At 47.1% G+C, this 18,207-nt stretch overlaps 3 protein-coding genes across 7 annotated transcripts in view; 2 read left to right on the top strand and 1 right to left on the bottom strand.

Annotated features, from left to right (window-relative positions):
* Nucleotides 1-56: 56 nt before the first annotated feature.
* Nucleotides 57-4,916, top strand: zgc:171927 (uncharacterized protein LOC100124616 homolog). Its single transcript, XM_042062822.1, has 6 exons — nt 57-344; nt 930-1,002; nt 2,532-2,627; nt 3,106-3,201; nt 3,734-3,865; nt 4,084-4,916. Exons 1-6 carry the CDS (start codon nt 328-330, stop codon nt 4,300-4,302), a joined length of 633 nt encoding a protein of 210 aa, XP_041918756.1. The 5' UTR covers nt 57-327; the 3' UTR covers nt 4,303-4,916.
* A 15-nt stretch (nt 4,917-4,931) lies between these two features.
* The window catches only part of LOC121683266 (gap junction delta-2 protein-like), a 14,438-nt gene continuing 1,162 nt past the window's right edge, over nt 4,932-18,207 (bottom strand). The window contains exons 1-3 of one of the 4 annotated variants that reach the window (XM_042062819.1): nt 17,108-17,194; nt 8,564-8,833; nt 4,932-7,847 (exon numbers count right to left, since the gene is read on the bottom strand). In XM_042062819.1, coding sequence (XP_041918753.1) covers nt 6,727-7,839 — 1,113 coding nt within the window. In that variant the 5' untranslated portion in view covers nt 7,840-7,847; nt 8,564-8,833; nt 17,108-17,194 and the 3' untranslated portion in view covers nt 4,932-6,726. Of the gene's footprint in view, nt 7,848-8,563; nt 9,176-17,107; nt 17,195-18,207 lie in introns of those variants that run through there. The other 3 variants (XM_042062820.1, XM_042062818.1, XM_042062821.1) reach the window with 3 other exon arrangements.
* Nucleotides 17,168-18,207, top strand: part of LOC121683264 (vascular endothelial zinc finger 1-like) — a 21,907-nt gene continuing 20,867 nt past the window's right edge. For both annotated transcript variants that reach the window (XM_042062816.1, XM_042062815.1), the window contains exon 1: nt 17,168-17,257. In XM_042062816.1, the coding sequence (XP_041918750.1) occupies nt 17,225-17,257 (33 nt within the window). In that variant the 5' untranslated portion in view covers nt 17,168-17,224. The remainder of the gene's footprint in view (nt 17,258-18,207) is intronic.

The raw sequence follows: 18,207 nt of genomic DNA, 5'->3' as shown, positions 1-18,207 counted from the left end.
CAAATGTCCAATCGATAAACTAGCCAATGGATCACATTCCCTGTGTGAGAGACCACTTCACTAGGGAGTTGTATCTTCCCTCAGACAGCCCTCAATCATCGTATACCTGCAGGCGTCAGAGCAACCCTGTGCCTTTAAGGAACAGGTAACGTCCACTTTTGTAATCTGATCAGTGCTTTTGAATAAATGATGGGGCCTGCTTCTGGGCTGACCGTTCCCAGAGCTCCCTGTCCGACTCCACACCTCAGCAATTGACAAGCACAACAACACACAAGCCCTCAGACAGAAGAGAGCTACTGCAGGACCCCTCGGAGAGCCCTGGACTTTATGATGACTCCAGAGTAGTAAGTGCAACACGGGTGTCTTTTTAAAGTCCACTTCCTGTGTCAAGTGTCAGTGGATGTGGGGGAAAGCTTAGCGCATCGTGCTGCTCTTTGATAGCTGACACTGTCGATGAGACTTTGTTCCATTCCTTTCTCTTGAAAACTCAGAAAACCAAGGTTCTGTAATGTAAGGCCAAGTTGTCTTTTCTCTCTTTGTGGGATATTTAATGTCATCTGGTATTTGTGTGATAGAATGAATCCTGACATGTGTCAGCTACAGGGAAGGCCTCAACTCTGGTAATATGATCTGATGGTATGCTTGCCTTGAGACACTGCTGCTTTGTTTTCAGCAGACAAAGACTTCTGGTATGTGATGGTGAAACCAATAACTATCAGTGGTACCAATATATCCATATCTGTATCACCTGCCTACCTTATGTGTATCATTTGTGTGCATTGAATGGCTTGATTGCTTAAAGGAGGAAAGAGTCTGTCTGTCTGTCTCTCTTTCTTGCATGCATGTGTGTATGTATTTGAATGAATTCTGTCATTGTTTCCTTGTCAACTTTCAAATGTGTTGTTGGTTGTGTCTTCTTTGTCTCACAGTGATTACCTGTTCAAGCTGCTTCTCATAGGAGACTCAGGAGTTGGCAAGTCATGTCTTCTTTTGCGGTTTGCGGTAGGCATATTTCTCACTCTCTGCTTGCATTAGCCTGTACTGTATTCAGAGGATGTTTGAGGAACCCAATGAGTTTTGTACAGGCTTATGAAATAGGCTAGAGGTGTATTTTTAAATGCATCAATAACGCAGATTCTTAATTTTAAAACATTTTAGGAAGTCAGAGATTCACAGCTTTTGCCCCAAAAAGGTTGAGAACCTCTGAGTTATATCATTTTTGTTCCTATTTAGCCAGAAAGGCACAGATATAGAGGCAGCATTGCACCCTGACTGATTGACTTCCAATGGGACAGACTGAGTAGAGTTGGACTTAGCTTTTACTCCAAGGTCTTCTAATTTGCTGTAGCTAGACTGTTGTTCCTCAAGTGTCTCCCAAATGAATACATTCTAATTAGGGCTGTCAATCGATTAAAAAAAATAGTCGAATTAATTACGTACTCTGTGATTAATTAATCTAAATTAATCGCATATATAATTTTTGCTGTGAAAGTATTTTAAATATTTAAATTCAAATGAATCATTGAATAATCAGCATTAGTGACATTAAAGTTCAAAAACTCTTTTATTATTATTTTCACTGTTAATGGCCATAATAATCTATGATATGACCTAATATGCTGAGGAAATAAATTCAAAAGTGCTTTTATCACATACAAGGCATTTCAGGCCACAGATATAACAGGGGACACAATGAAAATAAATGAACACTCCCCTCAATGGCAACAATTATTTCTTTGCATTGATGTGCGACTATAGAGTTGATGAACTCCGGTGATATGCAAATTCCTTGCTGCAGACATTGCAGAGGACTTTATTTTCAACACTTTATTTTTGTCAACACCATCAGGCCGTTTTTTAAAAGTAAATGTTCCAATCAATGATCTAGGCAGCACATTTTCTTCTCTCTCCATTTTACAGTCTAATGGTTACAGACTAGAACGGCTCGGGGGTCAAAGGTCATATGGAATCATTAATCTGCACTAATTTTTTTAATCAGTTATTTTTTCTCAAATTAATTAATCGAAATTAATCAGTTATTTTGACAGCCCTAATTCTAATTTAATGTCATATGTTGTGGATGTGTTTTGGTTACTTCTGATTCAGTGCATCATGGATGTCTACAATCAAATGGTTATCTTTAGCCATTTTATCTCTCACAAAGTTTATTACATTGGTATTAAGCTATTGTTTTCTCAGACAAAACCTAGCCCTGATCTAAGCTTGACCTAACCCTGATCTAGCCCTGATCTAATCCTAACCTCGCCCTGATCTAGCCCTGACCTAATCCTAACCTAGCCCTGATCTAGTCCTGACCTAGCCCTGATCTAGTCCTGACCTTGCCCTGATCTAGTCCTGACCTTGCCCTGATCTAGTCCTGACCTAACCCTGATCTAGCCCTGACCTTGCCCTGATCTAGTCTTGACCTTGAATTGATCAGATCGAACTAGTCCTGTACTGATGCAGATCTGGACCAGAGTCTGCTGATACTGTGTCTCTGTCTAACTCAATTCAATATGCTGTCCACACAGGATGACACCTACACAGAGAGCTACATCAGCACCATCGGGGTCGACTTCAAGATCAGAACCATCGAGATGGATGGCAAGACAGTCAAGCTACAGATTGTGAGTAGCTAGGCTACAGATGATGGGAGTAGCTAGGCTACAGATGATGGGAGTAGCTAGGCTACAGATTGTGAGTAGCTAGGCTACAGATGATGGGAGTAGCTAGGCTACAGGTGATGGGAGTAGCTAGGCTACAGATTGTGAGTAGCTAGGCTACAGATGATGTGAGTAGACAAATGGATCAGTTTCTTGTTTTAAGGGTTAACTACTTTGAGCTTTTGTAGTACTCATTTGAACTGCTTAACTATACAACTGAATCACAATACCTTTCAGTAATTTTGTAAGGAGAGACATAATCCTCGGGGTGTCTTGTGGTGTCTTGCAAATGTAAATACTGCCAATGCATTGTATCTTCAGGAGGTCAGCTATTCTCTGCAAACTCTCCTGCGTAACTAACTTAACTGTGTTTGATGGTACACATGAACTGGGCCTGAGGCCAACCCAAAGCTTAGCCTCTGCCTCCCTCTGTGTCTGTTAGTGGGACACAGCCGGGCAGGAACGATTCCGCACCATCACCTCCAGCTACTACAGAGGGGCACACGGGATCATCATCGTATACGATGTTACTGACCAGGTACACAGACAGTGCTGTTTCCTCCCACTGACTAATCTGGGGATTGTGTTCCAAGTGTGGTTTGGTGACAGACCTGGTTGAGTTAAAGTAAGCTGTAAACCAAAGAACAGCTGTGGCTTTGAGAAAAAAGATACAGGGCAAAGAAAAAAGAATTTGCAGAGGCACTCTGAGGTTGAAAAAGTAAAAAAAACTTTTTATACTTTTTCAATCTCAGAGTACCTCTGCAAATTCTTTTTTCTTTGGATTCTCACTTCACCCATCGCAGAGGAATTATCTGAAGTCTCCTGAACGCCCTAAGCCCCTTTGTGTCTTCAAAGATACAGGGCACTTCTGTAGGTAGACCGATTGCTCTGAGTCAACTCATCCAGGCCTGTCACGACACCACATTGGAGTATTGTTTCCTTATGTGACTGGGTCTCCTACCCAGCCTATTCAATGAGAAATGATCCAACTCATTTTGGCACGGCACATGTTGAATGAAAACATCAGTGGTTTGGACAGTGGTTTCATCATGGCATCTTGGTTGCAACAGGAGTCTTTCAACAATGTGAAACAGTGGTTGGAGGAGATTGACCGCTACGCCTGTGAAAACGTCTCCAAGCTGCTGGTGGGCAACAAATGCGACCTGGTCTCCAGAAAGGTTGTGGATTTCAGCAGTGCAAAGGTAACTGTGTTTGGAATGAGCTCACACAACACTAAAAACTTCATTCCAAATTTCACTTGATCATTTGCTCATTTGTTTAATTTGTATCAGCCAACAATTATTGTATTAGGCTAAACCTTGTCCTCTTGTGGTAGCCATGGTTGCTGCTACCCCCCTACAGCATTGTACTTGCAGAGCATGAACTCAAAACATCTTATTTCTTGCTCCAATGGTTTCAGGAATTCGCCACATCACTCAAAATCCAGATTCTAGAAACCAGCGCCAAGAATGCCAGCAATGTGGAGAAGGCCTTTCTCACCATGGCTTCTGAGATCCAGAAAAGGGTTGGCAGTGAGAGTGTACAGAATGAGACTGTGAAGATGGGCTCGAAAATCAACAGTGCCCCCCTCTGGCCTGGTGGAGAAAAGCAAGCAGAAGAGGCCAACTCTTGTTGTTGATGGAGATCCACAAAGTCAATCCATTTACTTTGGCTTTTGGTAGGAGTGAGAGAGGAACTGTCTGTGTGACCATTTTGAAAGTAGTTTGTATTCTTCTGATGTTTTATTCAAGTGAACAATCCATCCACCCGTGAGTACTTGTGCACATTGTTAGGCAATACATCATAATGCAATTTAAAATACTGATATAGTTGTACTTTGATCATTGTAGAAAAGGCAGTTGCAGTGCTCAAGTTGTCTTCTTTCGTCAGAATTCATTTTTATTGAATATTAATAATTCAGTACAATGACACATGTTGAAGAAATACAAGGCTTAAGTGACATCACCAGTCCATGTCTTCCACAGGAATTGGGTCATTAAAATTGTAAAGTTATAGTCCCCATTATTCTCTTTGCAGTGAAGTTTAATACAGATTTTTATAAGATGTCACAAAAGACTGATTAAAAAAGGAAGGGGTGTCTGTCTCCCTCTCCAGTTATTTGCAGTTCATATGCTATTCTTAGGACAGTGGCAGGTACTTCAAGCTGTCTTTTGTTCCTCTGATTTTGCTATACGTTGCAACAAAACAATTTGTGATACAAGTGAATGAAAGGCTATTATAAAATGCACTAATTAAAAGTACTCAGAGATTAAACAATAGAGATATATAGTGGTTGATTTTTTTCTTTTGTGACTCCATGAAATGCACATCTCCTGACTGTAGCACCCTCAGTGATTACGTTTGAAATATTTACTTATTTAAATATGCTTTTTTCTTCAGTTGTTTGCCATGCAGTGTTGTGAATGTTCACATACGCCTAGGACAGTGAGCATACAGTCACTGTTCCATGCAAGCAAATGTGCTTGCTCTACGCCAGGGTATGTTAGATCATACCAATGAACAGATAGAGCAGTCTAGCTGTACCTATGTGTGTCCAATTTATGAAACAGTGCTCTCTGGTGGGCTGCTAGAAAATTACATATAATGTGTGGGTTTGAGTAACGAGATGAGTTATTATGAGTATAATGGGTGTACATTTCTTCATGACAGTAGAATTCCAGCCCTAGTTTCATTATTCATTCAATACCCATGAATTATTCATTCAATACCCATGAAAACCCATTCAATACCCACCTCTTACGTTTGGTATATGTCTACTGAGAAGTGTCTTCCTCAAAGGAGATGTCTCTCAGCCTCTCAGTCTTGCTTATAATTCTCACTCGTGTCAACAGTCTCTCCAAACTCTTCCTCTCCTCGTCGTTCTGACTCACTCCTTTTCCCTTTATCACTTCCCTCTTCAAAGTACCACTAAAATGGTCTTTAACAAACACAAGCTTACAGATAGTTCTATCAGTCATTCAAGTTCACGCAAGTAACATGCTGGCAAATGCCCTCTCATAAATTGCATGTGAAGTGTTATGTTGACTAGGACTAGTGTATTTATGTTTGGTACAACCATACACCTATGATGTCACAGTCGCTGTTGCTGGTTCTCTCAGGATTATTGCATGCCATTTAAACTGGCCCCTAAAATGTGAAGCTTTTGAAAATGTAGTCAGGCCTATGCAACACTGAAATATTCAAAAAGCTTTCTCATATGAATGAAGAACATCTATAATATTTATATAAAAACAATCATTCTTTCACAATAGTTCACCCAAGAAAGGTTTTGTGAGAAATAGTTATTAACAAACATTATGTCAGAACTGATCGACATTACATATAAATGAGTGCTTACTCCAAAACATGTTCACATTCAGTCAAACTGGCCCAAAACTAATGTTTAAATCTTCACTTGTACCACACAGCTTACACAGCCAAGTTATGCACTAAAATAGTGTTTGTGTATGATGCCTGAAATTACACAGCAAAAATCATGTTATTACTAAAGATTAACTACAATTTCACCAAGAAGTAGCTAAGAAGTGAACGAAGGGATGCCAAATAATACCTGCTATCCAGGTCAATATGCAATATAAATTAATGTTGAGCTGAAAATGATTTAAAATGGGTTGGAGCTATGTACTGTATTTCCATCCACTGTGGAATTTGGTTTCTGTGCACTGTTTATGGCTCCAGATACAAAATGTGTTTCTTCAAAGATGTTATATAACAATATGAAACATACATATTGACTAAAACATCTTGCCCTTAGGGAGGAGCGAGGTCCTGATAGCTCTATCCTGGTATGGTGAACTAGTAGATGGACAGCATTTTGAATATCTTGCACTTTTTTTTCTCCCCCGAGTACTTAGAGTGCTTTACAAAGTAATGCCTCACTTTCACCTGTTCACTCACACAGTCATACACAGAGGAATCATAGGCTGCCATGCGAGGAGTTTGTTGTGTTTTGAGCATCCTGACTTGTAGACTTGTATATTGACCAAAACACCTTCCACTCAGAGAGTAGAGAGGGTAGATAGCATGATGGGCTTGTCCTGACTCATAGCCAGGACTTTTTGGTCCGGCCCAGCTTGGCCACGTTGGCCAGTTTGACCCTCATGCGCTCCCTATCCTCCGGGCTCCGCTTGGACGTGCACTCCACCGTGGAGTCCGTCTCGAATGAGATGGCCGGCGCGTGGGCGAGCAGCCCGCCTCCGCCTCCGCCACCCCCGACCTTCTCCTGGGCGTCGGGCGCCGGGCTCTGCAGAATGAGGTGTCCGCGCAGCGAGTGCTTGAGCTGCAGCAGCAGGGGGTTGTGGTCAGCGTAGAGGCTGATGCGCTCCGCGGGGCCCCTCTCTGGCCGGCAGCACGTGGAGCAGGCGGAGCAGAGCACGCGGAAGATGTAGACCCAGCCCAGGTAGTGCAGCTCCACGATGTTGAGCAGGAAGCAGCCCAGGCTGATGCTGAACATGAAGTTGAGGAAGATGGTCTTCTCGGTGGCGCGCGACACGAAGCAATCAGTGCGCGTCGGGCACGGGTAGGTCTCACAGCGGAACAGGTGCGGCACCTCGAAGCCGAACAGGTAGTACTGGCCCACCAGGAAAGTGATCTCCATGATCGAGCGCAGTACCACGTGGACGATGTATGTGAGCAGGACCTGGCTGGACAGCTGCGTGGGGTCCTTCCCCACCTCCCTGTAGTCCTCATCCAGCAGACTCTGCTCCGCACACTCATCCTCCTGGGGCGGGCCCCACTCTTCCTCGTAGTGTTGACCCCCCTGGCCCTCGCCCCTCTCCACCTGGCCCAGGTAGTCCCCGACCGGCCGCTTGCTCTGCACGTGCACCGTCTCCAGTTCCAGCTTGTCATCCTTGGCGATCTTGTGCAGCACGTAGACGATGTAGAAAATGGACGGTGTGGAGACGAGGACGATCTGGAAGACCCAGAAGCGCAGGTGCGAGACGGGGGCGAAGGTGTCGTAGCAGACGTTGTTGCAACCGGGCTGCAGCGTGTTGCAGGTGAACTTCGACTGCTCGTCGCTGTAGACGGCGTCGCCCACCAGCGTCACCAGCAGGATTCGGAAGATCAGCAGCATGGTCAGCCAGATCTTGCCGATGACCGTGGAGTGATTCTGCACTTCTGTGAGGAAGCGCCCGAGAATAGACCAGTCTCCCATCACTCAACCTGAGGGACCACAAGCACAGAGCAAGGTCACTGCCACTGACCACCAAACACCTGGAGAGTGCAGCACTTCAGTCAGGCAAAGAAGGGAATATACCGTTTTGTTTTTAAAAATCAACAAAAACAATCAAGAACATTTAATTAAAGACAAAATCGCAACAGGATTAACCGTTACTGGGGCAGCCGCAGATGTAGCATGACTAAAACCATAGAACATCTGCTCCTTCTCTGTCCTATATTGTGGCTCCTTATCATTTTAGGAGGGGGCAAAGGTAAACATCATCAAGAATCAGTCCCAAAAAAACAATTTTAGAGATGCGACTCTTAAACATGTTTACCAATGGGTGTTGAAAAAGAAATTAAACTGTATACATCATAGGGTTGATTAATCTGGAGAGACAGTATGCACTTTCTCTATATGCACTTTCTCTGCAAACTTACAGAATAAAGCTACTGACGTTAGTTGAGCTTAGTGGGTTTTCACTGTATGTCAATAACATGGCACCAGTTTAGAACTTGGTTTGATTTACATTTAATATGACTTTCAAATAGACAGGTTTAAGTATGGTGATGATGAGACTCAAAGCTTATGCTCCACCATCCATTTTGTTTCAGGCTGCATTTTAAATGGTTGGCATCTCAAAACCCAAAGGGCATGTTACGCATCGCAGCTCGTGGCACGGCCCAAATCTAAATGGATGTAAATGGAAGACACTCACCTTTGGAGAAAAAAACTCTTTTTTTAATCCAAATCCTGTAAAGTGCACAAACATCCCACCTGCATGACTACATATGAAGTGTTTGCTGTTTGTCCGACGGAGAGGGCTCCATTGAGGCTTGCGCTGTAGAATGGGCTGACAGCACATATTCAGTACCTCTATCCGAAACCCTCATTGTACTGTATGTGGACAAAGGGTGCCAATACACAGTGTAACAGAGATTCAAAGGCACAATGGGATTCTGAACCTCCGTGAGCTCAAAAGAACCTGCTGGAAAGATGGAGAATGGCACTATACGGTGAAAAGAGTTTTTTCTCCCCAAACTTTTTACCAGCTTTAAATTATGGTATCTCCAAAATCTCATTGAGTCCACAAATGTCCACACAACCCATAGCTGTCCATTCTTGGTCAAGCCAGTCGTGATATGTCTGTCGTAAGTGGGTATTTCACACAGGCCTAAGGTGAACATCACTACATCGGTGTGAAATCTGTCGGTCCAAACACGGCTCACGACTATACAAACAGAGCACCACCTCTCATCCTGACGGTGTGGCAGCAGTCACATAGCGGCCCAAAACGGCCAAAGAGAAAAGCAGCAAAAATGGAGCGTGTGTGTGTGTGTGTGTGTGTGTGTGTGTGTGTGTGTGTGTGTTCTTGTGCGCTTCTTCTAGAGCATGAGTGTGTGAGTTGAAAAAGAAAACCAAACCCAATGGACCATGCAGCTCCGGTCCAGTGTTGGTGACCAGGGAGAGAAGATCGGGTGGAATGTGAGCAGCTCGAGGCTGAAGTCACAATGACCAAGCGGCCAGTCTACATGTGCCAATGGCTCTGCAGTGAGTCAGAGAGGCTGTGTGATGCCAACCCCATCTGCCTTCTGCGACTTCGTTTACGTGCTTGCCACCAGCGCGCTCCCCACAGACCCTGGTCTGTGAGGCCGTTGCTGCAGTGGAAGACTGCAGGACTTGGTGAAGCTCGCTTTGTGTTATAGCATGCGAAAGGCCTGGATTGGGTAACATTGCAACACTGAAGGCCAGTGACGGGAAGTGAGCGGACACTTGACCTGATAGGTACATGGATGATCATTTATTTCCGAACCATGCGGTTATGGAGAAGGCCCAAGTTGAGGCTTTAGGGTCAGTTATTGTCATATTGCAGACTGGCTTCCCGTCTGGGTTCACCCAATTGACAGTTCCACAAAATGTATTGCTCCAATCACTCTGCCCACAGTCCAGAAACCCTAATCGTATTGCGTATCATTCTTTCTTATCTCTCTGTTTATTTTGCTCTCTTCTACTGCTCCGTTGATTAATGCTGCTGGTTAATGCTTATTCCTCTGACTAGGCCTTAATACTGGAGGCTCCGTTGTGGCATATTGACTACATTTTCACATATGAAATATGAATACAATCATATTGTTGTTGATTTACTAAAACATATAACAACTATAATTGACAGAGAGTTTTTGTCTAATTGATTTAACCCCACCCCACCCCCCTCCGCTCCACGCCGCCCCGCCCCCTCCAACTGCTGACAAGTACCTACACCAAATTGCAAGAACAGTCAGTGCATGTGCAATAGGTCTGCAGGCACATAACAGTGCTTACACATAACAGTGACTATAAAAAAAATCAACAACTCAGCTGACACAAAGTGCACTGCATGGATATAGTCTGGGTAAATGGCTGTTTCTAAAACTTGCACACTTCAGATACTTACTTTAAGTATATAGTGCAGATATTTGGATAATTCTAAACATTGAAAAGTGGGCACAACGCAAGTAAACGCTCACACTAGCAGTATAGGCTACTGCCCGAAGTATGGTTTGAGACACAGCCTATGTTCATATCAACCAAACAATTTTGCCCCCTGCTGTTGAGCTTGCTACATTACCTCACATGCAAAGTATGAAACACTGCCCAAATACCCATTAGGCCTACTGTGTGAAAGTTCAAACTCCAGCAAAACCGAAAAATCGTAGGTTATGCTATGGCACGACAAAGATAATGCTCACTTGTTGTTCCAATGAAATTTAATTCACAGACAATTTCTTGATATTATCTTGAAGTTATCAATTAAATCTCAACTGAAGAAATGTCTCTCTTCTAGCATAACCAATTAATTTAGGAAAAAACAACAGCCAACATTTATATGAATTTTTATCATTTCCATACAACACCTTCCAAAATATGCAACATTTTACGCACGAGCCAAAGGAATTGTATTGCAAATTTGGAAATATGTTCGACTCGAATGTGTAGGTTAATTAATTATTAATCAAAAGAAAATATTTTTTATAGCCTATTTTTGTGAGTGTCACGGTTCAGACAGACGACCAGAGGACCACAATTGCGTCACACCAGAAAGTTTATTAAACTTAAGGGAAAAGGGAAGTAGGGAGTGAGTGAAGGCTCCAGGGGTTACTGGGAATAACAGGGATACAGGGGTTCCGTCCAATGTGCTGTGTCTGTGTCCCACCCAGTGGCAGCGATGCGTCCTATGACGCCGGTGGTGGGTGGTCCGGAAGTCCTGGGGGGGAACACAGACACAACAGGGCGGATGAAACAAGGCAGAAGTACAGTTCAAGGGAAATCCAAATTCGTAGTAGCAAGGCAGAAAGCAGGTCTGGTTTTCTGGGGCAGAAGAGTATCCAAGATTCAGGCAGGTCCGGGGTCACAAAACAAGAGTGAGCCAGAAGCGCGAGCAAACAGGTTCCGGGTGTGAGCTTTGCAGACGATCTGACAAAGGAGAGCTGAAAGACAGGGCTTTAAATACTGGGAGAGGTTAGTGGGTAATGCAGCGCAGCTGGCAGAGTAATTAGAGCAGAGCAGAGCAGGGACAGGTGAAGCTAGTTAGGCTGAGTAGAGAGAGTGGTGAGCAGAGTGGAAGATAATGGAAACCAATTAAGGTGGTAACCCGGTGGAGTGAGAGGGCTCATGACAGAACCCCCCCCCCAAGGGACGGCCCCAGAAGTCCCAAGAGCAACACCACGCCGGGCGGGAGGAGGGGAGCCGGAGGAGGGCTAGAACTCCTCCGAACGGTCCGAGTGAACGTCCTCATCCTCGGAGGAAGCCGGAGGGTCGTGGTCGGGAGATGGGACAGGTCCCGAGACAGGGTCAGGCACAGGACAGGAAGCCGAGCGGGCAGGACGGTCAGGGACCCCTCTGGGGCGGCCCCTACGGATTGCAGGTTGATCAGGATGCCGTTGGTGGAAGGCGGTGATGAGAGTCCGATCCACAATCCGACTAGCCGGGACCCAGGTCCTTTCCTCAGGTCCATAGCCCTCCCAGTCAATGAGGTACTGGAGACCCCTACCCCTCCGTCTGGACCGAAGCAGGCGGCGGACGGTGTAAACCAGACCACCATCGACGAGCCGTGGAGGAGGAGGAGAAGGCGCAGCAGGGACCAGCGGACTCTCATGAATGGGCTTAATCTTAGACACATGGAAAGTGGGGTGCACCCTCATGGAATTAGGCAGTTGGAGCCGGACAGCAGTTGGGCTAATCACTCTTACAATAGGGAATGGGCCAAGGAACCGAGGTGCCAGCTTTTGCGACTCCACCCTGAGTGGCAGGTTCTTCGATGACAACCACACCCTTTGACCAACATGGTAGGTGGGAGCAGGAATTCTCCGACGGTTGGCCCCGGTAGTGTAGCTGGCAACGGATCTGAGGAGTGTGGCTCGGGCTTGTGACCAGGTGCGGCGACATCGACGGGCAAAAGCGAGTGCAGATGGGCAAGTAACCTCCCCTTCCTGGCTGGCAAATAGAGGAGGCTGGTATCCATAAACACATTGGAAGGGGGACATACCGATGGCAGAGCAGGTCAGAGAATTGTGTGCGTACTCCACCCATGTCAATTGCTGCGACCAGGAGTGGGGGTTGCGTGAGGTCATGCATCGCAGTGCCTTCTCGAGCTCCTGATTTGCCCGCTCTGACTGCCCATTGGATTGGGGATGGAATCCGGAAGTCAGACTGACTGTGGCTCCCAGCAGGTGACAGAACTCCTTCCAAAAGGCGGAGGAGAATTGTGGGCCACGGTCAGAAACTACATCCCTTGGCAGTCCGTGGATCCGGAAGACGTGTTCCAGGACCACCTGGGCGGTCTCCTTGGCGGTTGGGAGCTTGGGGAGGGGAACGAAGTGTGCCATCTTGCTGAATCGGTCAACTATGGTCAGAATGACGGTCATGCCACTTGAAGGGGGCAGCCCCGTGACAAAGTCAAGGGCGATGTGAGACCAGGGACGTCTGGGCACAGGCAGGGGCTGCAGCAATCCGGCTGGGGGCTGGCAGGACGACTTGTGTTGGTTGCAGATGGGGCAGGCTTGGACGAATTCCCGTACATCCCTTCTCAGAGAGGGCCACCAGAACCTCTGGGCGAGCAGGTTGTAAGTGCGGGTGGAGCCAGGGTGACAAGCTAGGCGGGAGTCATGTCCCCACTGAATGACCTGGGACCTCAGGTTTTCGGGGACAAACAGGCGGTCAGCTGGGCAAGCGCTGGGACCTGGCTGGTTACGGAGAGCTTCCAGCACCTGTTCCTCAACAGCCCAGGTCAGAGCTGCTACGATGCAGGGACTTGGCAGAATCGACACAGGATCCTTGGAGGGGGTGTCATCCTTCTGGAATTGACGGGAGAGGGCGTCTGGCTTGGTGTTGCGTGATCCAGGCCGGTATGACAGAGTGAAATTAAACCTGGTGAAGAACAGGGCCCAGCGGGACTGCCTGGAGTTCAACCGTTTGGCCGTGCGGATGTACTCCAAGTTCTTATGATCGGTCCAAACGAGAAATGGAATGGTGGACCCCTCCAGCCAGTGACGCCACTCCTCCAAGGCAAGCTTCACAGCCAGCAGCTCTCGGTTCCCTATGTCGTAATTGCACTCAGAGGGGGACAACCGACGTGAGAAAAAGGCACAGGGATGGAGCTTCCTATCCTCCGCAGCCCACTGAGAAATCACAGCACCAACTCCCACATCCGAGGCGTCCACCTCCACAATGAATTGCCGGTCCACATCAGGCATCTGGAGGATGGGAGCGGAGGTGAACCTTACCTTGAGGGTACTGAAGGCTTTGTCGGCTGCTGGGGTCCAGGTGAAGGGTTGCTTGGTGCTGGTTAGAGCAGTGAGAGGGGCAGCAATGGTACTGTAGTTCCGGATAAACTTTCTATAGAAGTTAGCAAACCCCAGAAACTGTTGCAGCTTCTTTCTGTTCTCCGGAACTGGCCATGAAGTGACTGCTGATATTTTGGCAGGATCCATTTGGATACTTCCCTCTGCCACTATGTACCCCAGGAAGGCCACTGTCTTGACGTGAAACTCACATTTCTCTGCCTTGGCGTAGAGGGAATTCTCCAGGAGACGATGAAGGACTTGCTGGACATGGCGGGTGTGTTCAGACAGGTTTCTGGAGTAGATTAAGATGTCATCCAGGTAAACGAAGACAAACTTGTTTAACATGTCCCGCAGCACATCATTCACTAGAGCCTGGAACACAGCAGGAGCATTGGTGAGGCCAAAGGGCATAACCAGATACTCGTAGTGGCCTGTTGGTGTATTGAATGCGGTTTTCCATTCATCTCCCTCCCGGATCCGCACTAGGTGGTAAGCGTTTCTGAGATCCAACTTGGTAAAAACAGTGGCTCCCTGGAGCAACTCAAAGGCAGAGGTGAGCAGAGGCAGAGGGTAACGGTTTTTCACTGTGATGTCGTTGAGTCCCCTGTAGTCGATGCAGGGGCGAAGAGATCCGTCCTTCTTCCCCACAAAGAAGAAGCCAGCACCAGCAGGAGATGAAGATGGACGGATTAATCCTGCGGACAGAGAGTCGTTGATGTAGTCCTCCATGGACTTTCTTTCAGGAGCAGACAACGAATAAAGACGGCCCTTTGGAGGGGCTGTTCCAGGGAGGAGGTCGATGGCACAGTCGTACGGTCGGTGAGGGGGCAGAGATGTGGCTCTTGCTTTGTTAAACACTTCTCTGAGACCATGGTAGCATTCTGGGACATTGGAGAGGTCAGGAGCGGAGTTAGTGGGTACTGGCCGAGGGGGTAGTGCGGCAGCAAGCAGGCAGGTTCGGTGGCAGTCCTCCCCCCACTCCCTGATCACCCCGGTCACCCAGTCGAGCTGAGGGTTGTGCCGGCGGAGCCATGGGTAACCCAGGATGAGGGGTTGGCCTGGAGAGGGGAGCAGGTGAAACTGGATAGTTTCTTGATGGTTTCCGGACAGACCCATCGAGACCGGGGCCGTGACATGAGTGACCGATCCGAGTAAGTGTCCGTCCAGTGCCCGGGCAGGAATAGGAGGTGTCAAACGGTGGTTCTCCAGTCCCAGTTGGCGTGCCAGCTTGATGTCCATTATGTTGGCTTCGGCGCCAGAATCCACCAGAGCAGCCAGGGTGTGAGTTGAGTCAGAGAGGCGGAGGTGAACTTGCAGCAGGGGTTTGCGGTCGGAGGACTGGATGGTCATTGAGCTCAACCGGACTCCCCCTATGCCCGGTGAGCTTCGGCTTTTAAAAGGGCAGGTTACCACACGATGTCCATCACCTCCACAATAGAGGCAGAGGTTTGAGGTGAAGCGGCGCTGGCGCTCTGCAGGAGTGAGAGAGGCTCGCCCAATCTCCATGGGCTCAGACTGGTCAAGCTGACTTGGGTGAGTGGCAGTAGATGACAGGAGCCCCGTCGGATCTCTCCGAATGCCGGTAGTTGGTGGACCTTGGCGCCCCCTCTCACGACGACGGGTCTGTATCCTTCTGTCGATCCGGACAGTCAGTGCGATGGCTTCATCAAGAGTGGAAGGCAGTTCATGGGAGACCAACTCGTCCTTGATATAGTCGGCCAAGCTATGGAAGAACGCGTCCACCAACGATGGTGTGTTCCAAGAACTTCGTCTTGCCAGGGTTCGGAAGTCGATGGAATGGTCTGCGACTGTACGTCTGCCTTGTCGAATACTGAACAGTTCACGAGACGCCTCTGCGGTTGGTGAATCCAGGTCAAACACCTTCAGCATCTCCTCAGCAAACAGGTTGAAGGTTGCACATGCGGGGGTTTGACGTTCGAACTCTGCTGTTCCCCAGAGTCGAGCTCGGCCCGTCAGGTGAGTGATGGCATACCCAACTTTAGCCCCTTCCGTGGCGAAGGTCCTTGGCTGCAAGGAGAACTGAAGTCGGCAGCTAGTCAGGAATGGCCGGACCTGGGTTGAATCGCCGTTGAACCGCTCGGGGTTTCCAATCTTGGGTTCCGGAGCAGCGGCTGCAATGACCGGGGCAGGTAACTCAGGGGCAGGGCTGGTGGGCAGACTGCCTGGAACTGGGCCGGTGGGCGGAGTGGCTGGGGTAAGGTTGGGGAGGAGTTGGATGATCATGGCGAGTTGTTGTTGCTGCTGCTGGAACTGCTGATGCTGTTGGTGGCCGACCTGAAGCAGGGAGGTGATGTCGCCGCTCATGCGGGCTAGCCCTCTCTCAGTGTGTTCCAGGCGTTGCATGGCGGTGGGTTGCTCAGGTTCGTCGGTTTCCATGTCGGGGGAAGTGTGCGCTGAGTCCATGATGGTCAGATCGTACTGTCACGGTTCAGACAGACGACCAGAGGACCACAATTGCGTCACACCAGAAAGTTTATTAAACTTAAGGGAAAAGGGAAGTAGGGAGTGAGTGAAGGCTCCAGGGGTTACTGGGAATAACAGGGATACAGGGGTTCCGTCCAATGTGCTGTGTCTGTGTCCCACCCAGTGGCAGCGATGCGTCCTATGACGCCGGTGGTGGGTGGTCCGGAAGTCCTGGGGGGGAACACAGACACAACAGGGCGGATGAAACAAGGCAGAAGTACAGTTCAAGGGAAATCCAAATTCGTAGTAGCAAGGCAGAAAGCAGGTCTGGTTTTCTGGGGCAGAAGAGTATCCAAGATTCAGGCAGGTCCGGGGTCACAAAACAAGAGTGAGCCAGAAGCGCGAGCAAACAGGTTCCGGGTGTGAGCTTTGCAGACGATCTGACAAAGGAGAGCTGAAAGACAGGGCTTTAAATACTGGGAGAGGTTAGTGGGTAATGCAGCGCAGCTGGCAGAGTAATTAGAGCAGAGCAGAGCAGGGACAGGTGAAGCTAGTTAGGCTGAGTAGAGAGAGTGGTGAGCAGAGTGGAAGATAATGGAAACCAATTAAGGTGGTAACCCGGTGGAGTGAGAGGGCTCATGACAGTGAGTTCTTGTTACAAAAATAATAACAAGTTAATAAATGAACTATACACTAATATTCAAGTAAGTTAATTGTAATACGAAGCTTTACAAGTATAATATTGCCTGCTCTCTGTGCATTAATTAATTTCGAAAATCATTAACTCCATGCCATTTTTTGATACCCCTCTCAAGGGTTTGTGAAATATGTATTAATGGGGGTTATTACATCTCAAAATGGATGTTCTTGGGCATTCGACAGTGGTATTAACACTTATAAACATTATACTCATTCTTGGCTAAAAACAACCAGACAATGTTCATTTTTGAATTACCATACTAAAATACGTCGTTTTTGTATGACAAGGTGCGAAAAATAGAACAACCATATCTCACCAAATCTCAGATAAAATGGTTTGGCCCTAAGGGTTACAGGAAGTTGTAGCAGCTGCCATGTTTAGCTGCTTTGTTGTAGATTTCTTGTAGGTTTCCTGCAGATTTTTAAGTGTTGCAATGGAACCGAGCTGGAGTTCGTTTTTATTTCAGGTAAGCGAGTCATCTGATACAAAGATGAATTTATCCTTCTTGATCTTTCCCTAACAGCAGAATGCATAGGGGTCCTACAACATTTTAATACGTTTATTTCAACTGAAGCTATCCAAGCAAAACAATGGTAGCTCGCTAGCTTGCTAGCTCTCGCTGCTAGGTAGCTCGCTAGTTAGAGCTCCATCAATCCCAGACTTCCAGCTGTGAGGGATATAGCACGGAATGACGCTTTGGGAGAAACATTGTCGGAGTCTTTCAGTTATTTTTGCCCTTTAAAGTTGCCTTTGTTCGTCCTGATTCTCATGCATCTTAATATAACTAAGCAAATTCAGATATTGAACCATTTATTGCCATAATATCTCAATGTTATACAGCAATTATCTTCTGCTCCATCATAAAACTGCGTAAACAACCATCGTCATCATCGAGACGTATTGATAGCCAGAGACGCAGTTGCCAACATGTTGGTTCTTGTGACCCCCCCCCCCCCCCCTGATAGTGGTCCTGCTAATTCAGTTTACATAATGCATATGTCTAAGGTATTTCAGTCCTAATGTTCGGTACCAGTCAGAAGTGACAAGAAAAGGATGGAGTGGTTCTCAGTCAGTCTAGGATGGCTAACGATAACGGCTACCCCCGATTGTGAACTTTTTTCCATGGTTCCCTCGCTTTAATTCGAGTCCGCTGGCAGGAGATGAAAACCCCTTAATGCGTTAGAATCTTTAGCTCAAACAGAAGACTTTCATGACCAGCAACCAGTCCTCTGAGATTTGGTGGGGGACAGGCTGAACTGTCTGAGTAGCGGTCTCCAACAGGGGAAAGTGTAATCCCTGTATAATTAATGTATTAGCTTGTTGGAGCAAACAGTCCCATTCTTGATTCTAGCAGCAACGTTACATCAGTGTAATGTTAAGTTCCATCAACATTTTTAATGGAATATGGTATATTAA

This window comes from Alosa sapidissima, chromosome 15 (genome assembly GCF_018492685.1).
Source record: "Alosa sapidissima isolate fAloSap1 chromosome 15, fAloSap1.pri, whole genome shotgun sequence".
In the NCBI taxonomy this organism is placed as follows: Eukaryota; Metazoa; Chordata; class Actinopteri; order Clupeiformes; family Clupeidae; genus Alosa; species Alosa sapidissima.
Note: the sequence above shows the minus strand (reverse complement) of the source record. Positions and strands in the feature narration are given on the sequence as shown.